At 41.6% G+C, this 18,614-nt stretch overlaps 1 protein-coding gene across 9 annotated transcripts in view; it reads left to right on the forward strand.

Annotated features, from left to right (window-relative positions):
* The window catches only part of akt3a (v-akt murine thymoma viral oncogene homolog 3a), a 55,531-nt gene that overhangs the window by 25,046 nt on the left and 11,871 nt on the right, over nt 1-18,614 (forward strand). For 8 of the 9 annotated variants that reach the window (XR_010931369.1, XR_010931366.1, XR_010931370.1 and 5 more), the window contains 8 exons: nt 3,026-3,151; nt 7,485-7,596; nt 10,724-10,868; nt 11,902-12,033; nt 12,275-12,340; nt 13,393-13,461; nt 15,630-15,752; nt 16,582-16,710. Coding sequence is in view for 4 of the 9 variants with exons in the window: in XM_067610507.1 (XP_067466608.1) it covers nt 3,026-3,151; nt 7,485-7,596; nt 10,724-10,868; nt 11,902-12,033; nt 12,275-12,340; nt 13,393-13,461; nt 15,630-15,752; nt 16,582-16,710 (902 nt within the window). In the remaining 5 variants the exon portion in view is untranslated. Of the gene's footprint in view, nt 1-3,025; nt 3,152-6,395; nt 6,490-7,484; nt 7,597-10,723; nt 10,869-11,901; nt 12,034-12,274; nt 12,341-13,392; nt 13,462-15,629; nt 15,753-16,581; nt 16,711-18,614 lie in introns of those variants that run through there. The other variant, XM_067610509.1, reaches the window with a different exon arrangement.

Below are 18,614 nucleotides of genomic sequence, written 5' to 3' on the forward strand. Positions count from 1 at the left end.
GTCCAGAGTGGGAGAGCTCGCTGGACTCATTACAGGCAGGGCCAAGACGGGATTGCTTGACAGAACACCATTGGATCATTCGGAGAATTGGAACGATGGAAACAGAATTGTGTTAGTATGTGTGTGTGTGTGTGTGTGTGTGTGTGTGCGCGTGTATGTGCGAGCGTGTGCCTGTGTTTGTTTGGAACGCCGTGTGTGGACAACTGTCCATCTCCTCTCTCCGTCTGTGCCACCCCTGGCTGCTCCCTCCCCCGCCCCCCAGTGGACATGTACACACACACACACACACACACATTTATATACACTGTCTAGGTCCAGCCAGCAGGATTGCTTAAATGTTTTCAGTTGTACTGGACAGCTGAGTGATGAAGTGGCCAGCCACAGGCGTCCATTGGTTGGACACTTCATCTAGAAACTGACTCAGAGAAATGACTGGACTTGGACCAGCAAGCCAGTCATCACTGCCAGTTTATAACAGTTTTATCAGTTTAACTTTGTCTTTATCCTCTTCCGTTCTGTCAGTCAGTCGATCTCTCTCTCTCTCTCTCCCATTTAGTTTGAAGTTTCTCTTTTCCAGATGTCTAGTTTCTTCCATCAATGCTTTTTGACCTCACAGCTGGAAACTGTTAATTTCTGCAAATTTTTGTTTGATGGGAACCTACAAGAGCACAGTAATAGAAACACCTGTACACCTCTTAATGATAATAATAATGATAATAAAGTTCAACAACAACACAAACTATATCCTCAAATATTTCCAAAAAGTTGAAACATCACCTTTGTGCCACAATCTCTACAAAACATGAACAGTATAATTATAGTAAAGTGTTCATTGGAAGGTTATTTTATCAGGTTGCATTATATTATGTACATTATATTGTACATAAAACACAAAAATACATGGGGTTTGGTTAGTTCACTTGAACTGAAAGAGGTTTTTCTGCCTTTTATTCTCTCTCCAGGGAAGCAAAAACCAACAAAACACATCAAAATGAACTGAATTGATTAAATATAATTGCAAATCTGATCCCCAGTTTTATAATATGATATTGGTTTGGTCAATTGACGAGAAATTCTCTTCCCGCTCCTTTAACACCCCCTTCCCCACCATCTCTTTTCCTTCCTCTTCCCTGTGCCTTTCTCCATGCCATCTCCCATTCAGCCCCTCTCGCAGCACTCTGTTTATCAGTAGCAAGTGATCCAAAGAATATGCTTTTGTTTCTGAAAGAACAGGAGAAGGAAGGAAATAGGGGGAGGTGGGGGAAGAGTGGGTGGATTTGCGAAAAAGAGAAAAATAGAGACTGAGAGAAGAGACGAGAGGAGAGGTGTGATTTGGTAATCCTGATGACGCACTGGCACCCAACAGCATTTTCTTATCTGTCTATATCTGTGTCTCTCTGTGTCCCTGTGCGGTGGTTCAAATCAGCCGCTACCCCCACACCACACACACACACACACATACACATACACACACACACACACACACCTCCACCACCAGCAGCACCCAGAGGTACTGGCAGGGCCCAGAGTCGCACGGTCCCTTCGGCGGAGCAGGTGTTTTTCTGCGACGTGTTAACGAGCACGGCCTGCTGTCATTTCAGCTTTAAATGGATGTCACAAATAGAACACACACACACACACATACACATGCTGCCTATTCTTCTCTCCCAACGAATTAGCCTAAAAAAGGTAATCAAAGTTGTTACCGAGCTTCGTGTGATATGTGTTGTGTATGAGTTTGTTTGTGAGTGTGTGCACAAATTACATCTTTGTCTATTAGTCTTCATGGAGTGTAAGTGTGTGTGTATATGTGTGTGTGTGTGTGCTCACATGTGTGCATGTCAAGGAATGACTAAAATGGGTTGAGAAGCGGGGAACATTTGTATATTTCTGTGGTTTTTATTTCTGTTGTTTGAAAAGAGAAAGTGAAATGTCTACACAGCTCCTCGCTTCGGAAAGTGTCGAGATTGTCACTTTCTTTCATCAGAGCGGAGTGTCAGTATTTCTTTAGCCGTGTATTCTGTGCGCTCGTGCATGTGTGCGAGCGGTTCCCTCCCCGTATTCATACTCATTGTACTTGTCCAACTATGTGTGAATCTGAGTCTGCACACGTGTGTACTTAAATCCATGTGCGTATCCGTGCTGTTTCCAGTAAGTGTTATCCTCCTCTGTGGTGTGGAAATGTTTGACACTCGTGTAATCCTGCAGCGGGTCATCTGATAAAGCTGTGGTGCCACCTTAGTGCCAGTCTGTGCCAGCCAGTTGGGTAATACTCTGCCACCAGCTGCTCAGCAGATGTTGTTATTTGTTGCTTCAGTCTAAGAAGGGTTATTCTCCATGTGTAATCTTATTTTGTCTCATCTCATCATTACGTCTCATCTCATCTCATCCCTCAGCTCCTCTTCCTTCTTTGATGGCGACCGGTGGTTTGTGTATATGTGTGTGTTTAAATTGTGGGTTCATATGTGTGTTTGTGTGTATATGTGTGTGCACTATACTTGCGTGTGTGTGTGTGAGTATGTGTGTTTGGTAGAGGGGTCATCACCTCGACACCTGCCCATGTATCAGCCAGATGATGTTTCTGGCATGGTTAGTTTGAGTGTTGTGCTGGTAAACATGTTTTTGTCATTTTTTACATGATAATCTGATCTGAATCTGGCAGGCAATGTGGGAGTCATAGAGATGCAGTGTATGTGTTTGTGCGTGTGTGTGTATATAGTGTGTATATGTGTATGATATCATTTGGACAGATGAGAGTCAGAGTCAGTCAGGCTGAACAGACAGGCTCTTATCTGTCTAGGGAATAAAATCTGTATTTAAAATCATCACCATAATCATTATCGCTATTAATACTTTCTGTATATTATCTTGATCATCATAATCATCTTTACCCCCAAGTGCAATATTGCCATCATCATCACTGTTGACCTCTGAATTTAGTTGTGTCTGTATCAAGTGTATAATTTCACATCTTTTACTCAAATGTTCTCCTTCTTTCTCTCTTTGTGTCCATCTTCCACTCCAGGTGAATACATAAAGAACTGGCGACCGCGTTACTTCCTGTTGAAGACAGACGGCTCTTTCATCGGCTACAAAGAGAAACCTCAGGACGCAGACCTTCCCTACCCCCTAAATAACTTCTCTGTAGCAAGTATGTTACCTATCATACAAATATCAAATCCTATCTGAAGGATGCATTTTTTTTACATTTCTGATGTACCAAACAGGCATGACATATAATGCAAAGAACCTACTGTATCCATCCCAACAGGTATACAGAAAGAGTGGAAGCAGTGTGTCTAAGAACCAGGATATTTTTCCTATGTAGTCATTACATTTTAAGTACATTATCAACCCTGCACACCTGACTGTTGGCTCATAACTAATATTATAATACAGTGATACCTAAATAACTCCTGTAGGGAACATTTCTCCCTAAAACAGTTTAGAACAGCACCCCTAGAGGTGATCTGTAATCAATCTAGCTAAAGAACACCTCAGCAAGTCCTCCAGTTGAAGGACAGTCTCCTCACACTATGCCATATAGTAACCATAGTAACCAATATTCTCTAATTGATTTGTGTTTCAATATTTTTTAAATGCCAATCACCTATGTCATGTAAATTGCTATGAGGTGTTGCTGAAATGTTCTTGTGGTTTCATCATACAGTACAGCGCAATAGTGAAATGGTACAACAGTTATTGCATCAGTATCACTCATGGTGCGTCAAAACATCAGTCAGTCAGTCAGTCATCAGTCTTCACAGCGTTGCTATGCTTTACACAATTCACTGAGGGACCTAATTAACCATTTATCAGTAAATCATCTGTCTGCACCTGGTTAACAAGCTCCACAGCGTTGTTGACATGTGTAATTACCCAGCTAAAGAGTTAACAAGATTGATTTTAATGTCTCTCATTCTCATTACCACCACATCACCTCCCATTGTTCATACAGTAAATGCAGAATGGTAGTCAAACTTTGTGCCTGCTTTGCAGGTATTTTAGCTTTACAGTAGAGTCTGTTGTCACATTGGCCCTGACGTTTCACCTAGATTCCCTGTGTCCCATAATCTGGCAGTAGACAGAAGTGAAAATTGGCTTACTACTAATTTACACAATCACTTTTACCTTGACAAAGGTTAAGACACTAAACCTTTTCAGTTATAATCAATTATTACTCATTACATTAAAGACAGTAAAGCTGGTCGAGCCAGTACATCACAGTTGTATTTTTTGCTATTTAGAAATGATTTATAAAGTTAATGTGTTTATGTGTAGTATTCACACTGGTGATTATTACTCTTAAAGAGTATGATACTGTCTCTTCTGGTATTGGGTAAACATACCAATCAGATAATAAATTTCTTTAACATTTCTTCTTTAATAAAAACAATTTAAATAAGTACATTATATCAGATAAAATAAAATAAGAGTAAAACAAACAAGCAAACAAAGGATGAAAGACAAGAAGAAGATAAAACCATACAACAAAATAGTTTTGCTTTAAATAAATAATCAATAAAAGACAGGATATAATGTGGTCTGGTCACTTAGAGTTACAGTAGTTAGAAGCCTAAAATCAGCAGCAGGAGGCAGGAGATTGGTTTTGGGTTAGACCAGACCAATTACAATAAACAAGTTAAAATGAGATAAAGACATTTTTTAAAGTGCTTAATTATGGAAATATTACTTTGGTGAATGACACAGGATTATCTAGTTATTGGTTTTCTAGAAAGATTAAAGCAAAAATACACCCAGATTATTGGTGGATCCACAGTTGCCCTGGATTAAACAGATAAAACATTATACATATATGCAGCATATGTCTCTTGATAAATAAATGGATGCATGATGATGTACAGTAGTTGTTTACTCATTATTTCATGTTCATAGATCAGTGGACATTTAACATAATCTGATAGATGCTAAGCTGGTGTTTCACTTCTTAGCACAGGGCCTGACGCAGATGACATGTATATGCATGTCCAGTATCTATGGAAACCACTGTTACTACTCCACAGGATATCAGATTAATCACATGCTATTAACCATTGTCTTCTGTTTAATGTATAATAAAAATTAAATTTTGTAGGTTTAGTCAGTTAAATCTCATCAGGTCTTGAAAAGGGTTTGGAGGAGCACAATGTGAAATATGTGCAGAGCAGAGAAGTGGGGACTGGCGATGGACGAGACGATAGGAGAGGCAGAGGACAGTACGGGAAAATAGATGCGAGATGAGGATGAAACTGAAAAGAAAATGATGACGAATGGTAGAATACAAGCTGATACCTCCGAGAAAATGATAAAGAATGGTACATTGAAGGAAGAAGGAGGAGAAAGAAAGATAGAAGTCCGGAAGGGAGGACAAGTACAGGGAATGAGCGATGGGAGTCGATCGGTGGGGGCAGAGGAAGAGAAAATTGGAGACGTGGGGAGGAGAGAGGAAGAAGAGAGAGGACAGAGATGGAAGGATGATTAGGGTGCAGAGCAACGGATGAGAGATGGAGAGAGAGATAGAGGGATTGGAGGTTGAGGCTTTTGTGGATGGATACGGGGGAGTGGAAGGAAAGATGAGGGAGGAAAGGAGGACCATCAGCGCTGAACAGACAGGGAGGAGGAGACGAAGACTGGATTGGAGAACGAGGAAAAGGGGGAGAGGAAAAGAGTTTGTGAGGAGGACAAGCCAGGCCATACATCCGGCCCCGGCTGCTTGGCACAGCACTGGCACTGCCACATCTGTTGCCCAAAGCTGGGAGGCCAGGTGGCGTGTGTGTGTGTGTGTGTGTGTGTGTGTGTGTGTACATGTTTGTTTATTTGTGTGTGCCCGTGCGTGTGTTTATGTGTGTGCGTGAACAACAGAAGTGGTCAGATGGAACAGAGATGGTACAGGCCTGTTCCCTGCAGAGGGACTCATACATACAAGGCTGTCACACATGCACGCATGCACGCACGCACGCCAGACGCATGCACGCACACACACACACACTGATGCATGCACTCACATACACCCACTAAACTGCTACACAGATTTCACAATTGCCTGCTGTGGCAAACAACCCAATTTCAGCTAACATTCAAACTTCAATATCACTTTTTACATGCGCATGTGTAGGTGTGTGTGAGTGTCTGTCCATGCGAGGGCGTGAGTGTTTTTTGGCATCGAACATAGCATGACCTTGTTTTCTGGCAGCACAGCAGGCCATGTTCACGAGTCAGGTAGTAACTTCTTCTTTGTGTGTATGTGTGTGTGTCTGTCTGTGTGTGTGAATTTACATTGAAACTGTGTGTGTACGACCTGAGTGCTATTGTCATTAACCTTCCTGTCTATATTTAGGCTGAGCCATGACGTGCTGTGCTGTGCCACACTTAAACAGAACGTAATTGGAGTAAGGGATAGCTGAGGATGGGAGGTGAGACAGTGGGAGGAAAGGAGAGGAAGGCAGAGGAGAAGGAAGGAGTCGAGGAAAGATGAGGGCAGGAGAGAAGGTGAGGAGAGAATGACAGCAGACAAAAGGGAGGGGAAGGGAAAACAGGAGAGGTAAATGGAGGGTGATATATGTAGTATAAAGAGGAAGAGGAGATAGTAGGGGGGATGAGAGGACAGAAGATGGATCATTATGCTCTTTTACATCAGCTCTTGTCCCCAATAACCACTGAGACTGCTGAGGGACAATGAAGATGCATTCTTTCCCACAGCGAGCTCACAGCCCCATCTGGCTATGTGTGCGTACGTTTCTGCGCTTGTGTACTGTATTACGCATTTGTGTAATAATGGCCTACTGTATTGCCCATTTTCACAGAAATGTGTCTCTTCGGATATTCTGCCAGATGCGTATGTGCTGCAACACATAATATCCCTTGGCACAGGAAAGCACCTTCATTTGAATCATGCGTGGCTGAAGTTTTTACCTGTTTTTAAACAACCAAATTCAAAGACAAGCTGTATCTTTTTTTAATGATTCAGTTAACAGCAACTTGATATTCAACATGAATTTCTCTGGTTTCTTCACCTCCAAACAACTGTATCTAAAAATATTTAACTTTCAATATGTAGTGGCCTGCATTATTTTCCTATTGTTGCTATAGTTTGAGGGGAATTAACTGCGTATGCTCAGATTTTTTCAAATAGAAGTTGTGCATCTTTGCCCAAGACAGGACATGATAATTTATATTTATAATTTAATATATTTATATTTACATTAAAATGCATACAGCATGTAGAGAAGATTTAATAAATACAGAAAAAGAGCAAGGAAAAAAAGTACAATGCAATAAAACAAATAACAAAAGAAGAGAAAAAAACAAGTAACTAAAGTAACTAAATGCACTCTTACCAGATCTTAATCTTATTCTATGTACAGTTAGAAACTCTTCCTAGTTATGTTTTTTTTTTTCAATTTTTTGCTGTTCAATGCACAGACATTTATACTTGTTTAACTGTACTGAAAAGACAGCATTGTCCCTCTGACTGTCTGTTGCAGAATGTCAGTTGATGAAGACGGAGAGGCCGAAGCCAAACACCTTCATTATACGCTGCCTCCAGTGGACCACGGTCATCGAGAGGACCTTCCACGTGGACACGCCTGATGAGAGGTCAGCCTGCACTCGAATTCCCCAAAAACTCACTTTTTTGAAGCATCCTGCAGTTGTTGTTGGTCAGAGGACAAAGAGGATATCTAGCAGTGTCTTCCTTTGTGAAAGTGGCTACCTGAATCCGTCTAATGAAATGTCTAATCAAATATATCAGGTCGAATCTGGCTTTATTCAAAGATAGATACTTCTAATATCTAATACAGCTGAAGCTTTCTTTAAAGCCAGATGTGAGAAAGAAACTTTTTATGTAGCTTCTTAGAGCTGTGATGCTCCTGGACAAATAGACCCCAGACAAAACAGGTTATTGAATGCGTATTGCCTTTATTACTGTAGATCATCTGACATTTCTCTCACAGCAGCAGTTTGATAAAAATTTGCATTTAAACTCAGTTAAAACCTGACAGTTATGACAAGTCAAATACTTCAGGAGGCATTTTTGAAATCACACTGTAGTTGGAGGTTGTTAAACTTACTGTATTTCCATTTCAGCTCAAATTAAAAACTTTATACATGCAAGAAAAATACCAAAAGATTATGAACCAGTTCTATTCAAGTAAAAGAAAGAAAAACAAATAAATGTGCCAAACTTGACTTAAAAGCTTTTAAATGACAATGACACCAGACTAAACATTGATTTAAAATGATGTGGGTAAAAGTATCATCAAGGGCAGAGGTATGTCTGAGGGGGGTATCTACTGTAAAACGACTGTGTTTTGTGTGTGTGTGTGTGTGTGTGGGAAAGGGAGAGGAGAGACAGAGTGGAAAGGAGACCTTTCAAGTAGCATCGGCATAAATTCTCCAGCTGCTCAGTTCCTTTCTGAGGAGCTGAGGTGTTTATCTCCAGAAAATGAACAGCTTTGCCCAGAAGACCACAGATGCTTCTGTGCATCCTTTGAGTTTGTGCGTGTGTGTGTGTGTACGTGTGTGTGTGTGTGTTGCAGCTGTCTGTCCAACTTTGTCAGCCTTATATGTTTCTTTCTAAGAGTTTTGCGTCCAGATAATCAAATAAACATTTCAGAGTTAACACAAAAGAATAACTTTCCATTGATCATTTTATAAAGTCAAGTATAAACAATATTCAAGTGTATAGGTAGACAACTGTGAGCTCCAGATGTGTGTATGTTTTATGGTAAAAGTGTGCACAAGTTGTGTCACCATACACAAGAGTGTGCACCATTGAAGTTTAGGTGTGTGCGCCACAACTGTCTGTCTCTGCCTGTGTGTGTTTGTGTGTGTGTGTGTGTGTGTTACTGTATCTGTTGTACTGTACCAGTGCTGGCAGGGCTCCAGCTACCACAGCCCCAGCCGTGAGAAGAGAGGGTGGCACGTGTTGGCATGGCGCCCGACTGTAGGCAGGCCCATTATCTCTCATTAGCAAAAAAAACTCATTATACTCAAAACACTCTAACAAAGAGAGAGAGCATTTATCTGCTGCCTGACCTTGAGAGAGTTCCCATTGCTTTTCATGTAGCTACACGCACACTCACACACGCAAACACATACACACACACACACACACACATACACATCATGGATGCCACAAATTGAGTGCTCCATTGTTGTAGATGGAGTGTAACTTGAGTTTGCCCTTGTTTTGGAGTGTGTAGGGTACGCTCAGAAGTCTTTGCAGTAGAAAGGGATTCAGATCTTAAAAACACACTGCTCTGTTTAGGTTCAGATAGATGTTCTTCCAGATCCCTCTAGGAAACATATGGGCATCTAACTCAAAACAAAACAAAAGTTACGGGGGTGATCGTTTGGGAGTCACACAGGTTTCATTATTATGATCTCCTCACCGCTTACACTGGGTAAGTGTATTTGAAAGTGCACACTCGTAAATCCCAACTTGCTTCACCAGAGTCTTCTGTTTGGGCTCTTCAGTGTTTTCTGCTATCCTGTAACCCCTGCATGTGGCTCAGGATTAACACTGTTTGAATGAAGATCAGTGAGAAAAAAATTCAAAGGAGAATTGTTCCTGTATACAGTTTAGTCCTGAGGAAACCATATTTTCATTTTACATTTAAAAGCAGAAATATTATTGATGAATAACTCGATTATAAATACGAAATTAACCAAATTTACAATATAAATAAGTAGTTGTATAAGCTCTATACAGTAAATATGTATAAGTTTAAGCTCTGTTCTACTATAATGTAGTCTAATCTTTTGGTCCTCTAGTTCTTTTCTCTTCTTATGTTCTTCTTCTTCTTCTTCTTCTCCTTCTTCTACCTCCTCTCTTGTTTATCAGAGCAGAGGGAAGCTCGGCCCTGTGTATGAACCATTATATTCATCATCGTTAAACACAGTAACATGTCTTCACATCCTGATGCATGGCTGGCCTTCTGCTACTGATGATGATCTCACACATACACACACACAAAATCAAACTCACACAGTTTCTCTCAGCAGATGTTGAACAACACCGCTAATGGAAAGTCAATGGGGAGGAACAATGTTAGCGAACAACAATGCATTGTTTCCCCTAATGCATGGGTGTGCGTTTAGGCACACACTCGTTCACTCTCTCACACGCACACGCACACACACACACACATACACATACACAGACTGGTAGGCATTAGTTCTGCTCCATGATCATTGCTCATTTGGTTAATTCTCTAGTTGACCATGTTTCCTCTCTGTTGAACAAATAGGTGTTTATGTTAATTGAAAACATTTTAGTGCCTTAAAAAAACAATTTAAATAAGTACATTAGTTATCTTATTGGAGAATCTGTGACCAGTATCATATTTTACACCTGTGTAGTGTGCTATTACCGTCCTGTATCTACTGTACCATATGTACTGTACTGTATGTATTATGCTGTTCCATCTGATCAGCATTTCAAGTTTCACCAAAACTAGGCAGCACTTAAAGCCACATGGACAGCACAGGGGCACAAAAACAAGAATATAATCTACTGTAATACCTTTGTTTCTAACCTTCAAATGTTCAATTACTGCATGGATTCAGTTAGTTAAAGGCAAACAACATGAATATTAAATTTCATGGAATGGAAATCAAGGATCATGTGTCGTTTTCATGTGTCAGGAGCAGTGGCTAGAATTTGATATCAGCTTATACCTGAGTCCCTAAACTTTATCCTGTATGTATGTTGAAAACCCAGAGATGAGTGGACAGAGGCCATCCAGATGGTGGCTGACAAGCTGCAGAGACAAGAGGAGGAAAGGATTCAGTGCAGCCCCACCTCCAACATTGACAACATGGTCGAGGAGGAGATGGACATCTCCACCACACACCACAAACGCAAGGTAACACAGAACAACAACAGGCAAGCACGCACACGGACGTATGAACACACTCAATCTCACACACACAATTCAAAAATGGTTGCAGCTGTACTATTACTGTTCATTGCCATGTAATGGGTTATTACCTTGGACTGCTCGCATTTTAAAAAACAAAAACAAAACCGTCCTCACACACAGATTTGTGAAATAGCTCCTGTAAACAACATGGGTGTAAATTGTTTTTTTCCAAATTACAGTGCTCTAGTAAGTAAAAGTAGTCACGCAGAATACATTTTGTAATGGTTGGTTTGTGTAGTATCAAACACAAATGCTAGACTTAGATACAATTTATAGAAGACACATGTACTGAACAAAGCTATCAATAGCAGTGGTTCCCAACCTGGGCTTCCTCAAATTTTTGTTTTATTTCTTCTGAATTACTGCAGATTTTTTTCTCCTCAAGCCTCTAAATGTTTTTTAAAATAAAAGAAGGAAAATAAATCCTTTTTTGTTTAATTGGTCACAACTGGTAGACAATGCAATGTGTGAAGAGAGATCCGAGGTAGACTTTGCTTCATTTTAAAGGGTCAAAAGCAAAAAAGGTAGGGAACAACTGGTTTATAGTGCAGCTAGAGGCTCCTGGACGCTCCACCGTTTATTACACCCCATGATATAAAGGTAATGTGGGGTGTAATTTTGCTTTAGGGTATTCATGTCAGAAACAGAAAGTTAGAATCGAAGGCATTATTTGCAAACGAATCTTATTTAAGTTCATGGCTGCTTGTGTTTAGACTTTAGATAAGTTTGGCGTCTTTTGTTAAATTAATAAAGGGTCTTATAGAATTTTTTTTTTATATTCCTTAAAGCAGTATGGAAAATGATATTGTTTTGCTATTAGCACTGAAGCTCAGCTATTGTATTTCAAACGATACCCACCCTTACACTGCTAGTAATGTAGGACAACAAAACTTCCAGAGGCCATAACCAATCAGCCATTCAACTTGAGGCAAACGGAGCTAAATATATTTATGTTTCCTGTTTCCCTCCCCCACAGACAATGAGTGACTTCGACTACCTGAAGCTACTGGGTAAGGGAACCTTTGGTAAAGTGATTCTAGTCCGAGAGAAGGCCAGCGGGAAATACTACGCCATGAAAATTCTTAAAAAAGAAGTCATCATAGCCAAGGTTAGTCTGGCACAGACTGCTTATCTGTTGGTTAATCTTTGTGCCTTTTAACTGTATTTGAAATAGACCAAATAATACGTAAGTTTGTGGCATTAAAGCCTTTTTTTCTGGCCATTTAATTTTTTGAATCATCAGCTATCAGTTTCTGAAGATTTTAATGCATTTCATGGAGTGCTCTTCAGCTGCCTTCTTATTTAGTTGTTTGATTTCAAATATTTTTGCCGTATCGCTGTATATACAGGATGAAGTGGCTCACACACTCACAGAAAGCAGAGTACTGAAAAACACCAGACACCCCTTTCTCACCGTAAGTATCTTACACACACAAAGCACAAATGGTTTGGATTCAGACATGTGTGCATATGGAAATGTACTATTATCTATAAGAGTGTATGTCACATGTGCGCACATGGCATATTGATCCTATACATACACACCTGAGTCTCTCGAGGCTAATTATGAGTTACACACCAAATTGTTGTACATTAACAGCCACATCTGTTAGCTTTGCACTTTTCCTTTGATGTACACATTTACACATCAGCCACTGCTCATTTCTATCACACTCCTTATGCTACCATTCCCTAGAAACACACACACACACACACACACTGTATATGTATGTTCACACACACACACTGTTGTGAGAGTAATTACAGTTCACATCTGAGTTTACACCTGTCACATCTGCAGCCACAAAGAGGCTCAGACCAACTGTTCTTTTGTTTAGCTGCTTTTTCAGTCAAAAGAAGACACACACACACACACACACACACACACACACACACACACGCACACACACACACACACACTTGCTTTGAATAAGCAAATACAGACATAAACTGTTTGAAGCTATGAAGGATCACGTTTTGTTGCTTCTGCTGTTTTAGCTAGAATGAGACCAGACTCTTGCTGTGTACAAAACTGTTAACTCGTTCACTGTCCGCTATATAGGTAGTGCATGTAAAAGACTAGTACATAATGTATCATTTGGCAAAATAAAAAAAATGCAACAGAAATAAAGGAAGCTGTTGTGTCGGAAAACACGTCATGGTAATTAGCACTTGATAGGTAACGATCATTTGTACGCTACTTTTGTTGTGTAATTTGAGTCAGGACAACTGGACAAAATAGTGGACTATATCATGAAAAATTAGTTTTCCAATGTAGACACAGTGCTGATATTACCAGTGCCAAATTCTCCACAAAGTGGTATCATGTTTGATCATGAATACATTAAGTATTATGTACATAAGGTGTGTCTGTGTTTTTGTATGTGCACTCATTGTGTGTGTGTGTGTGTGTGTGTGTGTGTGTGTGTGTGTGTGTGTGTGTGTGTGTGTGTGTTTCTTGTTTCAGTCATTGAAGTATTCATTCCAGACTAAAGACCGCCTCTGTTTTGTCATGGAGTATGTGAATGGAGGAGAGGTAAGACACACACGTGCACGCACACACACACGTATACTTTCATGACTGATGTGCTGTATGTGGTTACCTATTTTTGTGTGACTGCTTTCAACAGCCAGTTAAACCAAAAGTCTACCACAGTAACTGACAGCGATTAGGCACTCCACTTATTCTACTGTCAGCTCAAAGATGTGTTGAAGCTTGGGTATAGTTACACATTTACAGTATTTCATAATTTACATTCCTAGGATCTTCTTTCAAAAAATCCTTCAAATATTAATTTAAATAAAAGTTAAATATCAGGATTGTTACACGTGTTTTATATGATAATGTATCTCTTTCCTTTGCTGCAGATGCAGGCCTTAAGCAAAACAAAACTATACTTGATTCAAAATGTAAAATTGTTGTTTTGAATACTATTTCAAAGCTTTTCTGCAAAACATTTGTTGGTTTATAACTGTCTCTCACAGCTGAATGCACAATATTTTACATAAAGAAGTGTCATTGATGTAAAATAGTCTAATTGGAGCAGTGAAATCAACGGCAGGAATGCAGCAGAGGAATGATAAAACGTGCAAACACTCAATAAGTGACTAAAGTTAGACTGTTCAATAGCTTTCTAACACAGTTAATTTGCCAACCAACTGGCCCCTCGCTTGCCTCCTCATCTCTCTTTTCCGTTCCATCCCTCTCCTGCTTGTGTCTATTTATGAACACACCTATGGGGCAGATATAGCCAGAATGACAGTCGGAGACGAAATGAGTTTGGATTCCCCCACTTTTCCATTTCTCAGATTTTTAATCGGGCCGTTTTTGCAATCTTGGTTCATTCCCTCAGTGTAACTGTCACCTGCTCCCCTCCCAGTTAGTTAGGCAGTTCAGCCAACGCCAGGCCTGAGCAAACACACACACAGACACACACATGCACAGAAAACACCAGCAAACACACACATACTTAGACAAACACACACAGCAAATTTTTACCTCAACGGACAAATTGTGACCACACATGCCACACGCGCACACACACACACAACCCATTACAAACCTGCCACAGTCACAGCTGCCAGTACACTGATGAAGGCCCACCTGTCGTGTTACCCCCTCTCACCACACCCCCACCCCCACCACCCCCCCACACACACACACACACACGTTACACACGGACACCATTTGAGCAAGGTGGTCTGTGAGCATCACTCCAGCGGCCATATGCAAACCTCCCTGAACAATTAATGGGGAGATGTGTGCCCTTTGGCCTCATGGGTAATTTGTACGACTTGACTGGTGCGGCACAGCAGGCTGGTGTCATTTTGGTGCCACATGTGTAGCTGTGTGGCAGTGACAACTTGACAACTGATGGCAAGGGAGAGAGTTAGAGAGAGAGAGGGAGAGATGGAAGAAATGTGAGGTGAGCGATTTAAAAAAAGCAAGACTGAGGAGAAACGGGAGGTCATGCCACCTAAGAAAGAAAAACGAGTTGTGTACTCTTTAAAGGATAAAAATGAGTTTCTTGCCAAAAACAGAAAGGGATGGATGTGAGAATGAAGTAAATGAAGACGGAGACTCAGGGGGCAAGGCCAGTTAGGCCACTAATGAGTGTTGCACTGGAGGCAGTTGGGATGGGAGGGGGGGAGTAGTGTTGGCGACGGCGGCAGCAGCGGTCGGCCTGTCTTTAACTAGACTGGTGTATTGATTAAACCCTTGATTTGGCCCCCGTCGCCGAACTCCACGCCAGCACTGTGCCAACCTAGCCCAGAGGGTAACGTGGAAGAGGTATGTGTGTGTGAGTTTGTGTGTGTGTGTGTGTGTGTGTGTGTGTGTGTGTGGTGAGGGGGGCTGCTAGATGAGGCGCCAGCTGCTGAGTGCCTCCACCCGCCCTCCTCCGAGACTCCCCCACCCCACCCCTCTCCACGCATACCCCTCACACACACACACCCCACGCTCACCCTCCCCTCCGCTATCTATCATCTCAATATGGTGCGGGCAGCCAGTTTGTGTTGTGCTAATTTCCTCCAATAAATCAGTAATTATTGCTGTGCCGTCCCTGCTGTCTCCCCCTCCTCTCTCTCCCCCGCCCTCTCTCTCCTTCTCTCTCTCTCTCTCTCCCTCTTCCACTCACCCTCTCCTCTGCTCTCTCTCTCTCTCTCTCTCTCTCTCTCTCTCTCCCTCCCTCCCTCCTCCCGCAGCTGTTTTTCCATTTGTCCAGAGAGCGGGTGTTCTCAGAGGAGCGCACGCGCTTCTACGGTGCCGAGATCGTCTCGGCTCTCGACTACCTGCATTCAGCCAAGATTGTGTACCGGGACCTCAAGGTAAACAGAAACAGAGAGGGGAGGCTGGTTGGAGGGCATGGATGAGAGTGATTAGAAAACTTTTTTTTTTTTTTTAGCCCCCCCACCTTTTGTGTTTCCACAGTTTTTAAAATATTTTTTTTTCATCCACTCTCCGAGGAGACAAGTGGCTCAGGATGTGTGGTAATTAAAGAGAGGGACAGGAACAAGCTCACACAGACATAAAACAGTAGAAGAAGAGTAGTGCGGGAGGCAGTAGCAGGCAGGGGAGAGGGGGAGGGGGGGTGCTGATGCCACAGAGGTAGGAGAGGTAGATGGCTCTGTCTGAGCGTCTGCCTGGCAGCCTTGGCCCCAGCCCTGCTCACAGCAGCCAAGAAAACTGAAAGGAGAAAAAGCAGACAGAGAGCGAGAAAAACACTTCAGCCATTAAAATTAAAAGGTTGAGTGGCTCCACTATATGCCTGAAGTTTATTTCCCTCCTCTGCTTAGAGTTTGTGTGTCTGAGAGTGTGTCCTGTCACTACGTGGGGTAATACAGCCTGGTTTTCCTTATCACTCTACCTCTGTTCTCCTCATCAGTGGCAAAACCTTGACTCCACAGTACACAGTCAGTATTTTAGTCAGTTAACAAAGTAGTCAAGTATTGTGTTGATTCTCAGTCACAAATTGTAAGAATTAAATATTATTCAGCACCTCTGACAAAAGGCTCTTATGATTAATTCAGGCCAGTTCCCATCTTTGTGTAACTGCATTCTCAGCATTACAGTTTTCTCTTTTATTTCACCAGATTATTGAGATTCAGATGGTGAAAGTTGCATTGTATGAATTGCTGTGTATTTTTTATCCTCCAGTTGGAGAACCTGATGCTGGATAAAGATGGCCATATCAAGATCACTGATTTTGGCCTCTGCAAAGAGGGCATCACAGACGCTGCTACCATGAAGACCTTCTGTGGCACGCCAGAGTACCTCGCACCTGAGGTAACATTTCTGTTTTCTTCTTGTCTTTTGTCTTATTTCTTTCATTTCTACTTTTTTTTTCTCTGTTTTTCCTGCCATGAACCTCTGCACCCTCATTCTTTTCTTATTCTTTGTCTTCATCTTCCACAATATTGTAAAATAATTTACAGTAACTGTTTTTCTACCTCATTTTCACACCTTCAGTCTTTTTCCTTTGATCTCCACACTATGTAGCCCAAATATGCAGTAAGTTACAGCTGCAACAATAGAATAACCTTTAATTCTTAATACAGTATAGTTCCATACATCAGGTAAATATAGCACTATGTATCTTCAGTTTAGTAAGTTATATAGCATTAGACAATCACCTAAATATTAGTCAATCAAAAAAACAAAAATTATGTGAAATAGTACAATAATAACATGAACCTGCATAGATGTGTTGCGTATATGGCATTCAGCTCTACTTATATAATCGACAAAATCCCCAACAGAATGCAGACTCTTTATAAATTGCATTCATCAATTGAATTGAATCTCAGGGACTGTATGTTAAGTTCTGTAAATGAGCAGATTGACTAAGGCTTTGTAGTACATAAAAGCATCTGTGGGATCCACAGGCGGCCTATCCATTAGGCAGCATTTTTTGCACCGCTCAGGGTTCCACTAGGACAGCCCCTGTGAACTGTGGGACTCATGTTTCCCAATGCACAGCGCCTGTTTATCTAACAACAGCTCCGGCTGATTAGTTTAACAACTGGGATTATTAGTGATCTTTGATAAATGGGCATACTCTGGGTAGTTTGATGAAGGAGCTGCATTCAACGCTAGACAAACCACATTCAGTATACCCGTATCTTTGAATCATGAAGTGATGATCCAGGCACTCTCTCACAGGCCCGTGCCTTTAATATCTGCATTAAATTAATGCATGTACATTTTCATTTGCAGATTTCACAGGCGTGAAACAGTGTGGTGAACAATAAATATGGGGCTTATGTGCATGAAGGTGGTGTTGGTTGAATTAGACAAACACATACACACAACTACATTCTTGTAATAGTTTTTTGCAGCCATCCGCTGTCCAGCCATCAGCGCTGCTTCACTCGAAGGCCAGTAGATCAACTGGCAAGAATGGTGCAGGACTGTGGGTGGTGGAGACAGAGCGATGGAGATGTGGAGATGAAGGCAGGAGGGGAGAGGCATAGTGTATATCCCACTTGAAAAAGTATGGAGGACAATTTGGCGCAGCATTTTGTGCTTTTTTTTAGAGTCCCTTCCTTTGCGTGCCAAAAGCTGATTGGAGGCTGTTGGTTATTTTTCACAGGATGTGCGTCTGTGTGCATTTATGTGTATGTGTGCGTGCGCGCGCGTGTGTGCTGTGTGTGTGATTGCAGTAGAAAGTGCGGGCTAAAGCGAGGCAGATGGCGGCAGATGGGCGAGGTTGGAGGAAGGTGCTCGGAAAAAACCTGGAAATCTACACCACCGCCGCCGCCACTCGCCCGCCCGCACGCTCTGCTCGCCCGTCCGCGTGTAAAAATAACACAGTTTGCTCGGAGCCAAGTTACAGAGATGCAAAGTAGCCGGGATTAAAAAGAGAAGGGGGGGGGGGGGGGGGGGGGGGGGGGTTGGGGGTTGAAGACAGAGGAAGATGAGAAGGGAGAGAAAATATTTCAGGGTTACAGGAGTGAAATTCAGACAGTTCCTGTGTTTGCCGTCAGTGAAAAGGGCAGATAAGAAGTGAATAAAGAGGGTTTGTGTCTGCTCTGTGCCTGAAGGAACTCGTACATAGATGCTTCAGCAACACAACGCTGTAAAGTGAATAATTCTTCAGCTGAACCTGTAAAGAATAAGATTGAGGTGTTACTGTTTGTGTCAAGGATAGTCAAAAATAAAAAAGATTAACATGAGATTAATGAACAATA

Source organism: Thunnus thynnus, chromosome 14 (genome assembly GCF_963924715.1).
Source record: "Thunnus thynnus chromosome 14, fThuThy2.1, whole genome shotgun sequence".
Classification (NCBI taxonomy): domain Eukaryota; kingdom Metazoa; phylum Chordata; class Actinopteri; order Scombriformes; family Scombridae; genus Thunnus; species Thunnus thynnus.